The 18,155-nt window shown below is 39.6% G+C and overlaps 1 protein-coding gene across 1 annotated transcript in view; it reads left to right on the top strand.

Annotated features, from left to right (window-relative positions):
* WDR70 (WD repeat domain 70) overlaps positions 1 to 17,386 on the top strand; it is a 268,401-nt gene extending 251,015 nt beyond the window's left edge. Inside the window, exons 17-18 of the mRNA XM_043488519.1 lie at positions 1,844 to 2,006; positions 17,209 to 17,386. Coding sequence (XP_043344454.1) covers positions 1,844 to 2,006; positions 17,209 to 17,296 — 251 coding nt within the window. The 3' untranslated portion in view covers positions 17,297 to 17,386. The remainder of the gene's footprint in view (positions 1 to 1,843; positions 2,007 to 17,208) is intronic.
* Positions 17,387 to 18,155: the final 769 nt, after the last annotated feature.

Genomic DNA, 18,155 nt, shown 5'->3' with positions numbered 1-18,155 from the left:
AATGGAGCTGTTGTGCTGAAGCAGAGAGGAAGCCCAGAGCCCTTTCTTCTTGGTCTCCAAGTCCTTTAGGTGATCTCACTGGAGCTCTGGGGCTCCTTGGAACTCAGTGTTTAAATCACTGCTCACCATACTGGCTTAAAATTCAACACTGAATACTTTGGCCGAAATTTAGGCTGGATTAGAGTTCACAAAAGGCAGAAAGAGGCCATCATTTAGTTCTGCGTTATTAAAATAGAGCTGCCTATTTCCCTAGAAGATGAATAAAAATCCTTAGAGTTTCTAAGAAAGTAAGACCAGAAGAAAGCAAGGCAGCATTGGCCATCATACAGTCTTACCTTTACTAGAATCCCTTTTTCTGTTATCAGCTGCATAGTTTCCATTTGTTCTAGGTTCATAAGCTTATATCACTTATGACTTGTTTATTCATCTGAACCTGACTTCTGGACCTCTATCTCTTTGGCCTGCCCCTTCAGCATTGAAAAAAATCTCATATACCAGTCTCGGTTTTTTCCCCATTTTCTCTGCCATCGTCCTATAATCAGAATTCCTGTATAATATTCTTGCCTGGATTATTAAAAAGCCCTTGTACCTAAGCACTCTCTCAACTCACTCTCTCTCCTCACTACTACCTTCATTCATCTTACAGCTTTTATTCCCAATTCCTGTAGTTTTCATCTTGCTGCTGCCCCCACATCTTCAGAAGCGGTGCACTGTCCAGTCGCATGCCCGGAGGTTCAGAGTTCTCTACAGTCTGACTCTCAGCCATGATTGAGCTTTACACCTCACCTCTCTCCCACTCTAATCTTCTGATATGACTGTTCGTTCATTCCTGCCCCCAAATGCCCGTTGAACTTCCCTCTTTCTATACTTTCCCTCTTTTCTAACTTTCCCTTTTTTTGTATTTAAACTATTCCGTTCATTGAAAATAACCTTCTCTGTCTTCTGACTTCTCCCACATTGGATGTATTTCTTCCTATAGATCCCCTTCCCGCATCAGCCTGAAGAGCTCTTTTCTTCTAAGTGCTACTGATACAATAGTTACTGGCCATACAGATTCTCTGGCAATTATTTCCTGCCTGATAAAATTAATCTTTTAGTGCTACTTGACTTTTCATGTGGTGTTTTGTCTTTTTTTTTCTCTTTTTAACCTCCTTGAAAAGTCATATGTCTTTTGTGTACTGGGAACCAGGATAGCAGTTGAGGGTCCAGTGGGGAACAAATTCCCGCCCAGGTGAAGCTTCCTGTCAAGAGCCATTACATATAGTAAAATAATGTCAATCAATTTATTCATCTTACTTGTTTTCTTTCGTACAAGGTCCTTGGAAGATGGCAAGCCCTAAGATATTCTTGTTTAAAACTAAAATAGCACATAATGATTATTGGTTATTTTTATTAATTGAATATCATGTATTCATGCCCAGAGAACTTTTTAAGGCATATATATGGCAAACTATTTGTATTTCTTCCTACATTGCTGTCACTGTGTAAATTAGGCAACTAAAGCATAATAAAAACATGTCTGTATTTTAAAATATTATAGGGAAGTTGAGGTTTGGTGATGTTCCACTTTGGTTGTGATTACCTTAAATGAAAGCAGAAAGGATGATACTCAAGTACTCTTAAGTGTGCTTTAGACCAAAGTCTATAGAAGCCCCAGAATGCTCAAAACCTTGATTCTTCACAGAATGACAAAAATCAGGTCAATCTGAATCCCTGACCCTACCCTGTCATTCATTTAACCTGTAGCCTGGGCAGCCAGCAGTGAAGGATTTTCAACCTTGTCAGATAAGCCCAGAGTGTATGCTCAGTCTGTTCCTGATTTGTTTTTTTCCCTCTGGAACAGGTCGTGGTGGCCGGGTTGGAACTCATGGAGGCACTCTGTCTTCATACATCGTGAAGAACATTGCTCTGGACAAAACTGATGACAGCAATCCCCGGGAAGCCATTTTGCGGCATGCCAAGGCAGCCGAGGACAACCCATACTGGGTTTCTCCAGCATACTCCAAGTAAGGAACCAGCCTTTTAAAATAGAACATTTCTTATGTTGACAAATTGGGTAGAACATAGCAATGGCTGCTTTGGGGTTCTAACTTCTCCCTTTCTTTTTTATTCTGAAGCATGAGAAATAGGCCATGTATAATGGTCCAGAAACATAGGCATTTGTTTATATCTGAGGACTGTAAAATTCTAAATTTTTAAACTAGGCCACTTCCATCAGAGTTATACCAGTATTCTTGCCTGGAAAATTCCATGGATAGAGGAGCCTAGCAGGCTCCAATCTGTGAGGTCACAAGAGTCAGACATGACTGAGCACTCACACAAACCCATTATGGGGGTTCCCTGGTGGCTCACGTTTCCACCTGCCAATGTAGGAGACGTGGGTTTAATCCCTGGTGGGAGTGATCTCCTAGAGGAGGAAATGGCAACCCACTCCAGTATTCTTGCCTGGGAAATCCCATGGACAGAGGAGCCTGGTGGGCTACAGCCCATGGGGTTGCAAGAGAGTCAGACATGACTTAGCGACTAAAACAACAAAACAACAAGCCAGTTATGTGAAACTCATTCTACCTGTGATTAAAAAAGAAAGGAAGAAAGAGAAAGAAAATCACTGCCTATATGCATTTTCTTAGTTGTGAAAAATGTATATACAGTCCATGAAGTTCTCCAGGCCAGAATACTGGAGTGGGTAGCTGTTCCCTTCTCCAAGAAATCTTCCCAACCCAGGGATTGAATCCAGGTCTCCTGCATTGTGGGTGCATTCTTTACCAGCTGAGCTACCAGGGAGACCCAAGAATACTGGAGTGGGTAGCTTATCTCTTCTCCAGGGGATCTTCCCAACCTAGGAATCAAACCAGGGTCTGTTGCATTGCAGGTAGATTCTTTATCAGCTGAGCTATAGTTAGGGTTAAAAAGAGGAGAAGGAAATAGCAATCCATTCCAGTATTCTTGCTGGGGAAGTCCCGCAAACAGAGGTGCCTGGGATGCTGCATCCCTGGGATCTAAAGAGTCAGACACAACTTAGTGACTGAACAGAAACAACAAAAAGCAAATGAAGAGGACAGTTTGTAGGATCCATTATTGAGGATTAACTTTTATTTGTAGAGCTGGTTTGTAAGTAATACTTAACACAGGCAGAGTCGAGCCTGCCAGCTCAGATTCCCTCAGTTAGCTTAACATGGGTGAACTTGTAGTTGTTAGACTTACAGAAAAATCATAAAAACAGTACAGAGAGTTGATACATACTTTTCACCCAACTTGCCCTGATGTCAACACTTTACATGGCCATAGTACATATGGTAGATTTAGTCCTAATTTTTTAAGGAATCTCCATAAATAGTCTTTTGAGCTTTGCTTTTTTTTTCACCTAATAGTATGACCTGAAAACCACTATCCATCAGTTCAGAGTTCATTCTCATTCTTTTTCACAGCTGCGTAGTGATCCACTATATGGCTATACAGTGGTTTATTCCACTACTCTCCTGTGTGAGTATTTAGGTTGTTCCCAGCATTTTGCAATTACTAACATAGTGAATAAATTTGTGTATGTGTATTTTTGTATTGTTGGAAGTAAATCAGCTTTTTTGTTGATGTTTTTATGTATTTCTAAAGTTTTCTCTTCAATTATGAGAAAGCTGATATTTATATGCTGGAAAAAAATCCTTTGTAAACCAACTCACGTGTTATACTGATATTGATCCCCTATCTGCTGATCATTATGAGCTATGGATACTTTGCCTAAAAGTAAAACACAGTGTCTTAGCTTGGGTTCTTTAGAAGCAGACCTTGAGAAAAAGACCCCTATGAAGATGATTGAAGCCAAGAAGAGTACAGCGTTAAACAGAGTTCCAAGAGGGTCATTTTCCTTAGCATCCCACAGGGTGACCCTGGAGACCCTGGTCAGGGGCGCAGTAACTGCAGTGCTTCACTCCAGCATCCGTTACCATTGGTGATGGCTAGAGGTGGAACTGGGGGAGACACTTACGGTACTTGCAACTCTCTGGGCATCCAGCAACCTGGGGACAGTCCTCTGACAGAGAGATGGATGCTACCGCTGTGAGTGAAAGCACCCTGCAGAGAAATGATAAAGTGATTTGAGGGCCCCTGGTGGGGAGCATCGTATCCTCTACTATATGTGGTAGCAGAGCAAACTTTATGATATTAGTGGTGGATGTTCGCAACATGTATGAATAACCAGACAACACAGATGGAATGTCTCTGAATGGTTAGTTGGATAGTATCACAACAGCTAAGAGGGTCATATCAAGGCTGGCCAGCTAAATAGTTTGCATTTAGCCTTCATTTGTATCAAATCTGTGTGCTATAAGCTAATACATGTCAACACATCCTTGGCACTCAGATATGCTTGTGGGCTTATGGATTATGCCTCTGTTGACACTTCTGTTTCTAATGGAATGGTTAATGTCTATTACCATTAGGGATTTTTTATACTTCAAAAATTTGTTTAGACGCATACCAAAAATTATCTGAAGAAAGAAGAGTAAACAGAGCCATAGTTTAAAATTTGCCAAATATAGTCAAGTATCATTTTGATAGTGAACTGCTCCAAACAGATGTACATATGTTTGTACACAGAGTAGATTGTTGCCGTGTCTCCACAAATATTGAAAAAATGTCATTTGCTGATTAATGATTGATATTAGCAACATGAGCTTCCCAGGTGGTGCTCGTGGTAAAGAACCCACTTGGCCAGTGCAGAAGAACTAAGAGTTGTGGGCTTGATCCCTGGGTTGGGAAGATCCCCTGGAGGAGGGCATGGCAACCCACTCCAGTTTCTTGCCTGGAGAATCCCATGGACCAAGCCTGGTGGTCTACAGTCCATTGGTTGGACAAAGAGCTGGACATAACTGAAGCGACTTAGCACGCATGCATATGTTAAACTCTTCTTTCTTCTTCCTGTGAACTTTGTTTATGTCTTTTGCCCTTTGGTCTATTTGTCTTTATATTAAGGAGCTTAACCCTTTGTGTGTCATGTACTGCAAGTATTGCTACTAGTCAGTTGTCTTTATTTTTACTTTGTTTATGACATTTTTCCCCCAACTGAAAATATTTTATTAAATGTGGTCAGATTTAGAGGGGTTTGTTGTTGTTGTTGTTTAGTCACTAAGTCATGCCCGACTTTTGGCGACCCCCATGGATTGTAGCCCACCAGGTTCCTCTGTCCATGGGATTTCCCAGGCAAGAATATTGGATTGGGTTGCTGCTTCCTTCTCCAGGAGATCTTCCCAACCCAGGGATCAAACCCAGGTCTCCTGCATCGGCAGGCGGATTCTTTACCATTGAGTCACCTGGGAAGCCCCTTAAAAATTATATCACATGTAAATAATTTCCAACATTTGTACCTGCTATTTCTTTATCTTATCTAATTGTACTAGTATTGCCAAACGGTAGTATTGCCAAAATGGTATTAAATAATAAAAGCAATAGTGCACATCCTTTTCTTAAAACATGTGTAATTGCCCTTTTTGTAGATGAAAAAAAGTCAAATATTGGCAATTTCATATTGTTCAATTTAGTAGTATCTCTCTGTAAAGCATGACAATTTCTGAAAACACCCACATGCAGGATGTTAGAGAAGATTCAACAAAGATTTATGGAACACCTACAGTGTGTCAGATATTGTACTAAGTTGTGGTTCATGGAGCTTATATTCTGGTAGACAGAGACAGACAATACATAAATCCATAAATGTTAGATGGTAGCACATGCAATGAAGAAAAATAAAATAGAGATAAAGGGGCATAGAGTAATCAGGGAGCGAGAAGGGCACTATTTTCAGATACGACGATCAGGATAGAACCTCTGCTAAAGTGGTCTTGGGCTTGAGTGGAAGGAGGGAGTGAGCCAGGCAGGTATCCAAGGGAAGAGTGTCCTAGGCGAAGAAAACACTCTGCGGAGACGAGGGGCATGTTGCTCTGAAATAGATGCTGAGTTTTATTGAATTCCTTTGTCGTGTCTCTAAGAATTTCTACTTTTTTGTGTTTTTGTTTTGGGGGGAGGTTTTTTTGGCCACACTGTGTGGTTTGTGGGATCTTAGTTCCCCAACCAGGGGACCAGAGATGGAACCCATGACCTCTGCAGTGGAAGCTCAGAGCCCTAACCACAGGACTACCAGGGACTTCCCTGTGTACTTCTGCTTTGATCAATGAATATGATTAATCATATTACAAAATTCCTGAGAGCGAATCATCCTAGCATCTGTGATATGACCCTCACATGCTGTGGTTTGTTCTTTGTCAGGTGTTAGGCTGCCTTCATAAAAACTTCATGTGCTTTCCTTTTCTGTATATACTCTTGAACTGTCTTGTGTACCATTAAATCTTTTTGTAAAAATCGAATAGATGGTGAAACTGTTGAAGTCAGGTGCTTTTGTGGAGGAGAGGGTGAGTAGTAATTCCTTAATCTTTTTCTTCCTTGTCTATCCCCTCATGGGAAGTAGACTCTTTAGATTTTCTGACTTTTCTGAGTCTGCTTGGTAATTAATATTTTCTTGGAAAAAAATTTGTCCACATTTTCAACTTTCTTTAAATAGAGTTAATTGAAGCAGAAATTGGTTTTGTTCATTGGTTACTCTTACCTAATGGCATTTTCCTGCATCATAGGTGGTTTAGTGTTGTTTATAATTGAATAATATGCTAGTCATAGCAGTTCTGCAAAATGGGTTGAATAGATGCTGTCATATCCTTACCTTACATGTGAGAAGACTGACAATTTACAATTAAAACTAGAATTAAACTTCGTTTTTCTTAATCCCTTGTAGGGTTTCCTTTGTAGCTCAGTTGGTAGAGAATCTGCCTGCAATGCGGGAGACCTGGGTTTGATCCCTGGGTTGGGAAGATCACCTGGAGAAGGGAAAGGCTTCCCACTCCAGTTTTCTGGCCTGGAGAGTTCCATGGACATGTATAGTCCATGGGGTCGCAAAGAGTCAGACACCACTGAGTGACTCTGACTTTCCCTTTCTCTTGATCCCTAATTTAATGAGCTTTTCAGAGGTCTGTGGTCTCTCTCAATATACACTTTCCTGCTGCTGCATTTTGCTCCCGTCTCTTTCCTTCCATTCAGTTTGGTCAGTTTACATTTATTGCATACTAAGTTCATGGTGCTGTCTGTGGCATGTGATTTGTTAGCCTGAATTGCAGTGCAATTTCTCCTGTGTTCACCTGCTAGAGTATACTATTTTACTGCCAAAAAGCAGGGTGTTTTTGGCAGCTAATATTTAAAGGATCTTTTCATAAAGGTCACTGTAATTGAGAATGGATGTCTGGTTGTTCTTCTTCACTGCAATTGACTTGTGTCTGAAGTGATGAAGTGAAAATTTACTGTATCTTGCATTATCCCAGAAAAACACAATTATTGACAGATATTACACAAATCTGCCTGCTTGCAGATGACATATCCTTACCTTTTCTCTCCAGTGATAAGAACAAAGAGTCTTGAACCCTTTACCTTTACTTTTGAGTACTGAAGTTTCATTCCTGGCACTCGCAATCTAATAGCCCTGAAAGTTTTAAAACACAGCAGGATCACCAAGGACTCTGATTCAGCTACACATGGGGAGATTCAATTAGTTTCTTGTCAAAAGATGTTGCTGTCGGGAGGGAGGGGAGCTGGCTGGGGAGGGGGCAGGATAAAGATCCAGAACGCTGTTAGGTTACACATCCCCACGGATGGTTGTGTGTGGGAGCCTGAACCCTGGCCAGTAGCCTGGCAGCCTGACAGCTCTGCCAGCCACGGTCACTTTTCTTGCCAGTTAAGCTGTCATTATTGCTGGTGCAGTCAATTTAATTTTCAGTGTGCATGTCTCATGTGATACAGGATACATGGATATGTGTGTGAGCATTGAAATATCATTACCATCTATAAAGGATCCACTGAAGTCATGTTGAGTTACTAGGCAGTATTTCAAGAGGTCACTCTTTGAGTGAGTAAAGATTTGTGTCAGGAAGAGACATAAACCCATAGAGAGAAGTATAACTTTCCCCCCCCTGAGTTATGGTTGCCTGACTGATATCACTGACCACTATATTCCTATGTAAAGGCCGGTGTTTCTCAAAGTGATTTTGTGGACTGTCTGTGTCAGAGTTGAGGGTGGGAGTGGGAAGGTTAATAATGCAGATTTCTAGACTTCACCCCAACTCAGTTAGACTGAGAGATTGGGGCTGGGAATCTGCGTCTTAAGAAGTTCTCCAGGTGATTATTTTGCACACTAAAGTCTGATAATAATTTTTTTAAGTAATTATGTAAAATAAACCACAAGTTATTCACCTTCTAAAACTTCATATGTATGAAATAGATTATTTTGATTATAGAAATTCATACTGAAGACAAGTTATTTACATAGAAGAGCATTTCCCCCAGGGTTGTTTTTTTTTTTTTTTTAATAATAAGCTGCTGTGTTGTATTTAATATGTAAATTATTTTATCAGATACATTCTACATACAACTTTTGAAAATATAAATTGGGTAATAAAGGATGTGGTAATAATGACACTGCTGTTACACTTACACCTTGCCAGTCATATTTAAAATTCATATATATATATATATATAAAATTCTTTTAATCCTCACAACAATCCTATGAGGAAGGGGTATTATTTTTCCAATTTTGCATATGAGGAAACATATAACTTGACCAAAGCCATATAGGTAGCAAGAGGCCAATACAGGTAGAGCCATACAGGTAGTCTGGCTCCAAAGCCAAGCTTCCACTTTTAAGTACTACAGCATACTGCTTCTCATCACAAAGCAACTGATAGTAATTATTGGAAAAGTTGAATAATAGTGAAGCCGAAAAGATTACTGTGTGTGCCAGCATGGCGTAGTGGAAGAATGCTAGACCAGGAATCAGAAGTCCTGGGGTTTCGTTCCTGCTCCAGGGCTCACTTGCCTTCATGAGACTCTTTCCCCATGTATGGAGTAAGAGATTAGGCTGCACCAATGCCCAGCTCTTGTGCATGTTTTCAAATAGAAATTGTGGCACATCGTTGCATACGTTTTATAAACGTGAGCTTAGGGAGGGCATTGATGTTACCTGGGCTGCCTCAGGCCTGTGTGCTTTTCAAAGATTTAATCATTCTAACTTGTTTACCCACTTACTGATAGTGATTTTAGAAGGTTCTTTGTGTTTTGTCCTCTATTTTTTCCCCCAGTTTCCACAGGTTTCATGTATGTCCCTTTTCCCACTCACCCAGTCTTTTGACCTCTCACACAAGCATTATGAGTTAGTATATCCTGTTTAATGAGTCTGAAATATGTTTAGGTATTTTCCAAAATACGCTGTGTTTGTTTCCTGAAAAAGATAGAACATTCTTTTTCTTGTTGCCTCTCATCTTCTTATGCATCCCTAATGTTTTTTACGTGTAACTGAATTACCTTGCTATATACCTGAAACAACATTGTTAATCAACTATGCTCCAATATAAAATAAAAATTTTTAATAAATAAATAATAAAAGTTATCTTTGCCTAGCTCTTCACCAAAAAGAAGGGAGCATTTCAAGTGGAATCTTTTGGTCAAGCCTTTATTTAATCTTCATAATTCTGCAATTGTGATGACTGGGTCAGAGTTCATCTGTACCGTATTCATTCTAACAGGGCTAACAAGTGTGTCAGATTGTCAAGTCATGGCTGTAATTGACTTTGGCTTTGAGGTTTTTCCTTCATAATAAACAATGGGCCCTGAGCCAAAAAAGCTTGTGGTTTACAGTCACATACTGATGACTAAATATTACAAATGATTTCCCCTCATACTCATTCTATTACCCTGGAGCTCGCTTTATGCTTTTTGAATGAATCATATCAGGAGAATATCCATAGCTAAAAAGAATTTGACCTGTCAACTTCTCATTGCAGCCAGAGACACTTTGTGACTTCTCTCTGGTCTGAGCACTCAAGGAGGAATGTAGGAAGCCTAGGTTAGAGCTTAGTCAGAAGAGAAGAGACAGTCTTTGAATCTTTGATAGGACACTTTGAATCTCTTACATAAACACTGTATCCAAAAAAAATGCCCTTTTGGAAGATTGCAGGGAGAATTTTTATTCATTACTGACTGTTCTACATAAAATTCCTCTGGATGGAAACACTGAAGATGCTTTGAGAAGCACTGCTTCAGGTGTGGCCCCAAGTTGGAGGATAAGGTTTTTCTAAGGTGCCTCCTTTTTATTCCAGGAAGGGGGTTTGTTCTTCTTCATTCCCAAAGTGGAAATGAGGTGGGACTCAGATTCTGTTGGGCTTCTGTCATTGTTCTACGCATGCTATTGCTGGAAGAAGACTCACTTTGTACAAATAACTTTGAGAATTCAGTTTAAAAAAATGTTCCAAGAGGAACATTAATCAGCAAGAAGTTTCAGCTATTCAGAATTTATAGATTTGAGAAAGACATTTGCTTAAGCTTTTATATTTACTTCATGAAATATTAACTATTAGCAAGTGTAGAATGTTACTGAAGCTAAAGCAAAGCAAAAAACCCATCACCCCTCCTCTGGTTAGTTTATTTAACTGTTAGCAGTAATAACTATATTGCTGTCTAATCTGCTCTTCTTTTCTTGGTAACTCTAATAAACAAGATGACACATATAGTCAAGTGAAAAATGTTTACTATTTGCCAAATGAGTTAATCACACTGGAAAATAAAATTTTCACATCAGCCTTCTGTAAGTTTATTTTCAGTTAACACTTAGAAAAATGGGTAAGTGTGGACAGTAAACCAGTGAAACAAAGAGTCTGGATAAAGTTGGACCCTTCACTACTTCCTAGTGAGGCTTATTATTAGCTCATCCCCCCTCACCTGTTGAGCATGTATGATGCTTGGGCTTAATGGAATGTTCCCCTTATTTCCTTTTTCTTCAGATCAGTTCTTTTATAGGATTTTGTTTGGGGCGCCTGAGGTAAATCTGCTATGAGACTGTAAGTTTGAGTTGACCTGTCTCTTGAGAATTCTAGAGGAGCTGATTAAACAGAAGACAGGAAATGGGTGGTTATAAAATGCCTTCTTGAAACCGTAGAATATATTTCTTGCACATTGTTTATTTATATGTGTATTTCCCTAGTTGCTGCCATATCTTCAGTGCCCCTTTGGTTTAATTTTTCTACTTTTTCCTCATGGAAGCACCCAAAAGAGTCTGTGTTAAATCCAGTGAATGAATTCCGTTTCTTTAAGCTGTCCAGAAAGGAATCCGTGTTATGTGGCCGGTGACAAGGTTAGAAGGGGCTTAGAGGGTTTTTTGTTGTTTATGTGTTGGTTTCCTATTGGTTTTAAAAGTAGGAATTTCTGGACCAGCTTTTAAGTGTTTTCAAAACATTTTATCTTTTTGCTTGTGTCATTTTGCTCTTGCTTGACACTCTTGATTTATTTTTATAGATGTTTTCTATGCCAAGGGCAAATTAGGCCACCCCAGAGAAGAAATCTGGTTATGTTCCTAACTCTGCTGGAAGTTGCCTAATCATCTCTGTTCTTCATTGTCTTGAAAAGTGGCTAAAGAAGTCGGTTTTAAATGCCCTAAATTATCCTGAATTTATTTATTTATTTATTTTTTTGGTCTTCCCTTTGTATGTATTTCCAAAAAATCTCAAAAGAAAAGCTGCTAGAAATAAATTTAAAGATAAAAATTGCTGGCAAGAAAGAATAGCTGCGAGATTTAAAGCTATAATTCTCTCATTTTGCTTCTATAAAACAGTGGCATTCCTTAGACTGGACAGATACACTCATTGCTCTAAATCTAGTAATATGTTTTGAAGAACCTGGTCTTTCTTCAGCAGACACCATACAGCTCTTATGGAAGGTGCTGACCTGTGTGTAAGAATGTTGGTTTTGCAGGGGCAGGATGGTTTGGCACAAGGGGAACTTCCTTCCGTGGGCTGTATCTCCCTTCACCTCCCCATCTCATACTCCTGAGAATTAGAGGCTGCTCCTTAAAGGGTGGCCCTGTGAGAATGCAACCTCAGACTTCCTTCACCGAGCCTTCTGTAGCATCACACAGGGCCAGCTTCTCTAGATGTGAGAAATACTTTCCTGCAGTTGGAGTAAACTCGTCGTGTGTAGCAGCCTGTGTTGAGAACACAGATTCTCTGCTTTCAGAGCCTTTCTTTCCCGAGCGCAGGGAGGGAGTGGATGCTCTGCAGTCCGCTCCACCCGCCGGTGCTGACAAGATAAGCTTGGGAAATTTTATTGCGATCGGAGATTTTTATTGAATCTAATAAAACATTTGGATCTGTGTTTTGTAATCTTTTAATTTTTTTCTAGAAATATTTATCTGCAAGTGGTCGGAAATTAGGAAACAAAGTCTGGCCTTGCACCACAGATGGTTTGAGAAGCGCTGCTGCAGGCATGGCCTTGGGTTGGAGGCTAAGGCTTTTCCTAAGGTGCCTCCTTTTTTCCCAGGAAGGGGGTTTGTTCTTCCTCATTGCCAAGTTCAGGAGCCTAGTCTTTGCCTTTTTTAATTTTGGTAAAATACACATAACATGAAATTGACCATCTTAACCATTTGATGGTATTAAATACATTCACGTTGTTGTGCAACCAGTCCCCAGAACTCGTTTCATCTTGCAGTAGTAAGTTCTACTACAGAGCAACTCTTCATTTTAATCTGTTGATTTTGTCTTTTGATGTACAGTTTTTAATTTAGATGCAGTCCAGTTTACCTATTTTTGATCTTGCCTGTGTTTTTGGTGTCATATTAAAAAAATCATGGCAAAATCCAATGTCATAAAACTTTCCCTGTGTTTTCTTCTTATCATTTTTGCTCTTAGGTTTAGGTCTTTGATTGATGCTGAGTTAATTTTTGTACATGGTATAAGGTAAGGGTCCAGTTTCATTGCATAAGGATACACAGTTTTCCCAATGTTTTTTGTTGAAAAGAGCCCAGTTTTATACTCAGCTGTTACCTACCTGGGCAGCAAAATGAAGGGGAAAACTGGTAAGCAAGCATTGCTGGGAGACTTTGAACACTGATTTATGCCTGATTTTGGCAATTTGGGGAAGGGGAACATGGCTAGTGAATGCCCAGTGGAACACGAGAGCTCAGCGTCATGATTTGATGTGAACACATAATATGGCTATTTTGCTGACAACATTTTTATTAGTTCAAAAGTGGCATTTAAAGTAAATTCATGGAGTTTCACAAATAAGACCTTCCAGTCTTCCAAACAAGTTGATACCCCTTGAGTTAAAGTACCTGGAGAGGGAAAGAAAACTGTTGTGGTCTGGTAATTGAAAGTGACAGTCTTAGTGATCCTCTATGAAAATTTACTCAGTGAATTTTGCTGAGTTCAATGATAGGGAAGGGGAAGGTTATCTCTTTTGAAAAACTAAACTCTTTCTTTTGTCTCGGCTTCTAGGAAATTTAGTGCTAAGTTTTATGCTTGGTTACATATCTTTTCGTCTTTTTATTCTTGACCTTCTACTCATTTGTTTTGTTTGGATTTTCTTTATAATTCAATTTTATTGAGGTATAGTTTATTTACAATAAAATACAAAATGCACCCTTTTCAAATCTTGATAAATGTATACACCTGTAATCACCACATCAATCAAGATTATACAATGTCTCCATTCACACAAAGCGTTCTCCCATGCCTCTTTGCCATCATTACTGCTTTTCTGCCTCTTGTTAAAGAGATCCATTGATTCTATGCCCTTCAGTGTTTGCCACTAACCTACTAAAAATACTTCTGGAAGTAGGTGGATTATAAGAAAAAAAAAAGTGACTACAGAAATGAAATAGCCTTTTCAAGCTCTAGGTTTTCTTCCTGTGACCTGTCATTCAGTTTCTTTTTTTATATCCCAAAAAAGCGACACTACAACTTCATAAGGACTTTTCTCATTGCAGCTAACTCTGATGAGCTATGAAGCATTCCCAGCTATCTTTAGAAGACCTTGTTCTTTCTAATCTCTTAGAAATTAAATAGCTAGTTCTAAGGATTTGTTTTTAAACTTCCAGCACATTTTATTACAAAGTAGATAGAAGAGCATTATCTCAACATAAAGGATGTTTCACTTAAACACATTTTAACTCATGGTAAAATTCACAGTATTGCCTTCATTTTGTGTGTGTGTATATTTTTTGGAGTATATTGTTGCAAACATCCTCAGTACACATTGCACTATGAAAGAAAGTGAAAGTGAAAGTTGCTCAGTCGTGTCTAACTCTTTGCGACCCCATGGACTGTAGCCTGCCAGGCTCCTCTGTCCATGAAATTTTCCAGGCCAGAATACTGGAGTGGGTTACCATTCCCTCCTCCAAGGGATCTTCCCAACTCAGGGATCGAACCTAGGTCTCCTGCATGGCAGGTGGATTCTTTACCGTCTGATCACCATGAAAGTGAAAGTGAAGTCACTCAGTCATGTCCAACTCTTTGCGACCCCATGGACTATAGCCTGGGGCTTCTCTGTCCTTAGGATTTTCCAGGCAGGAGTACCAGAGTGGGTTGCCATTTCGTTCTCCAGGGGATCTTCCCAACCCAGGGATAGAACCTGGGTCTCCTGCTTTGCAGGCAGGTGCTTTACCCTCTGAGCCACCAGGGACGCTCCTGAGCGCCATGGATGGTGCGAAATAGAGGAAACCAGGCACAAAATAACGCACACTCTAGGCACCCTACAGAGACAGGACGGACACAGGTGTGGCTGCTCTGTGAGACCAGGAGTCAGGATACGGTGACCCTGGGTCGGGGGGTTAGTGACTCGAAGGGAATATGAGGGGCCTGGGAGCTAGTCATGCTGTTTCTTCTTCAGGGTGTTGGTTCCATGGCACACAGAGTTTGTGAAAATCCAGAGAACGGTACATGTACGAAATAATGCACTTCTCTGTTTGTGTTATACTGGAGTTAATGTTAAAAACACACACTTCATCCTCGTCCACCCTGGGCCTTTAGCCCTTTGGGACCCACTAATCAAGTTCAAGCTCCACATTTAGTGGAGTAGGAAACCAAGCCCTTGAGAGGGGAAACACCTGTTCCAGGTGACAAAGCCAGTCAGGGGCCAAACTGGGAATGAATCCCCAGCCCGAGGCTTAGCTTGAGGGCTCCTCACTGCTCCAGGCTTCCAGAGGATTTTTTTCAGCCAGACAAATTTGTTCCTGTACTGGTTTGTCTATACCCAGAGGATCAACATTTTTGCCAGAAAGATGAAATATGTCATGAGCACCAGTTGCCTTGTTGTAGCATGTTAGAAAGTCAGTGGCCCTGCTTTCTAGTAACTCAGCAACTCATGACCTATGAAAGTCTGCAGCTGGTTTTGGAAATGTTAGAGTTATGACTTGTTTATGGATGTCACAACAGTGTTTTGAAGTGACAACAAGAAATGTAACCAACTGGATTGTGTATGGGGACAGTGTGGGCTCTAGGCAAGTGACTGGAAAGATAGGAACTGTGACTAACTTGTCCATGAGGAATTCTGTTGCATGGCGTGCATCAAAACAGTGTCTGTATAGAAAGTGGATGGTTTATGCTTCTTCCCCAGGATAATAAAGCAGCAGGGAACAGTAATAATAAGGGTTGTTTTTTCCTTGCATATGTATATATATGTATGTATACATATGTATATAATTGACATATAGCACTGTATGAGTTTAAAGTATGATAGCGATTTGATTTACATACATCATGAAATGATTACCACAATGTTTAATGAGCATCCATCATCTAATACAGACACACAATTAAACAGATAAAAAAATTTTTCCCTTGTGATGAAAACCCTTAGGATTTATCCTCTCAACAACTTTCATATATAGCATAAGGCAGTTTTAATTCTATTTATCATGGGGTAAATTGCATCCCTAGTATTTATTTGTCTTCTAACTTGAAGTTTATTCAACTTGAAGTTAACTTGAAGTTTTGAACTTTTGACTTGGAAGTTTTCTACTGCCTTCTTCCAATTTCTCCTCCTCCATCCCCACCTCTGATAACCACAAATCTCATCTCTTTTTCTGTGAATTTGTTTGTTTTGAAGTATAACTGACCTAAAACACTGTGTTGGTTTCTGGTACGCTGCACAGTGATTTGATATTTGTATGCATATCACAGTGATCATCACGATAAGTCTAGTTACCATCTGACATCATACAAAGGTGTTACATAATTATTGACCCTATTCTCCACTCATTTCATACCAGTGACTCATATTTTATAACTGTAAGTTTGTACCTCTTCATCTCCCTCACCTGTTTCTCTCCTCTCTATACCCCCTCCCCTCTGGCAACCACTTGGTCAGTAACATAAGGTTTTAACCTTGTTTCACTTGCCAGATAAAGGGGATTTTGACATTAGTTTACCATTCTGCAATGACCTTCATATTATGAACTGAACTCTAAATGAAGATGTAAGCTAAAGTACATCATCTGCAGATAGCATGCTTTAATGTTCCCTCATAATGCAGTAGACCTGCTTTTAAAAGGAAACCAGCATGACTGAGAGGGGCATAAATTATGAGCATCTGATATTTTCCTGCAATTCTTTTCTTTTTTTTTCCTGCAATTATTTTCTGTGTGAATGATGTAAAAAGGAATGACATTGAACCAGGTATGTTTACAAAGCACAACAAGTCCTGATGCAAAGATTGCTTGATGTACTGCATGTCAGTATTACACCAGTGATGCTCAGTGGTAGATCCGACAATGCTGGATATTTGCATGCATTGATCTGGGTGTTTGGTGGAAGGAATGTTCATTCGTTTTGTTTTTTACTTTTGCTGACAGGTCCAAGTTACCATATATGTTATCTGTCATTTTAAACCCATGAAATAAGAAAACTCTTACCTCAGATTCTGCTGTTTGTGTGCACTCTAATCAAGTGCATTTGGAGTACTTAAGTCTAGGAACAGCCCACAGAGTTATAAAGACAGACTGTAGATTCTTGCTTGGTGACTATAGTTTGGCCTCCCAAACAGCCCTGGTTATTTAGCCCAAGTTTGAGGTGGAGGGTGGTTATGGATGTGTGAGTTTCCACTGAATTTGATACATTTTCATTTTATTTAAGGAAAGGACAACATACATAGTCTGCCACAGAAGGAAAACCTTTAAAAGAATCTGAACATAATTAAATTTCCATTATCCTTTTCTTTGCCAGAAGGTTAATGATTCTCTAATAATTGAGATGTAATTGATCTCCCAAATGTGCTTCTACTTGATGAAAGTAGCAAAGTCCAATGCACACTTGCTGACTAAATTTTTCCTCTTCTCTTTAACTGTCTTTTAGGACTCAGCCCAAAACCATGTTTGCCCAAGTTGAATCTGATGATGAGGAAACAAAGAATGAGCCAGAATGGAAAAAACGTAAAATTTGAAGAATCTCCTATGAGAGCTGTTTGCATGAGGGGGAGGGATATTGAACAGGTTTGTTTTTTTTTAATGAAATAAAAACACATTTTTATGAACAGGTTTTGTCCTTTGCATTATTGAGCCATTCAAAAGGTTGGTAGCTACCCTTCACTAAACTTGTGTTTACATTTTCTTACCTATGACTATTAAACTGTATTAAAAGTAAATAAGAAGTAGATTCTTAGCCTATTATCAAGTACTTTCAGTATTTTAGGACTTTATTCAACAGTTATTGGTCTTATACAGATTGTTATAACCTTGGGGGAGGGGAACACACGTTGAGACGTACATCGGTCGTGAGCAATTCTAAAAGCACAGTACGGAAATGAACATCAAAATGGTTAATATCTCTGTATAATTTCACAACAGTTGTTTACATGACTGTAAATAATTAGGCTGAGTTCAAACTGAAAGTTTGAACCATTGCCATACTAGGAAACAATGTGTATCTGATTATCCTAGAACAGCAGAAAGCAGTGATTAGGAGTTAGGAAGTGGGCTTTGAAATAAGACCAGTGTGGGTTCAAATCTTGGCTCTGCTCTTTACTGTCTGGGTCACTTTAGGAGAGTTATTAAGCTTCTCTCTTCTGAACCGGGGTCCCCACCCACCAGGCCATGGACTGGTACCCCTGTCAGATCAGTGGCAGTATTAGATTGGAAACAAAATGCACACTAAATGCAGTACACTTGAATCATCCTGAAACCATCTGCTCCAATTCCCACCCAGGTCCGTGGAAAAATCATCTTCCATGAAACCTGTCTCTGGTGCTAAGATGGTTGGGGACCGCTGTTCTGGACTCAGATGATAATAGTATAACCTTCAAA

Source organism: Cervus canadensis, chromosome 16 (assembly GCF_019320065.1).
Source record: "Cervus canadensis isolate Bull #8, Minnesota chromosome 16, ASM1932006v1, whole genome shotgun sequence".
Classification (NCBI taxonomy): domain Eukaryota; kingdom Metazoa; phylum Chordata; class Mammalia; order Artiodactyla; family Cervidae; genus Cervus; species Cervus canadensis.
This window is presented reverse-complemented; position numbering and strand designations above follow the sequence as displayed.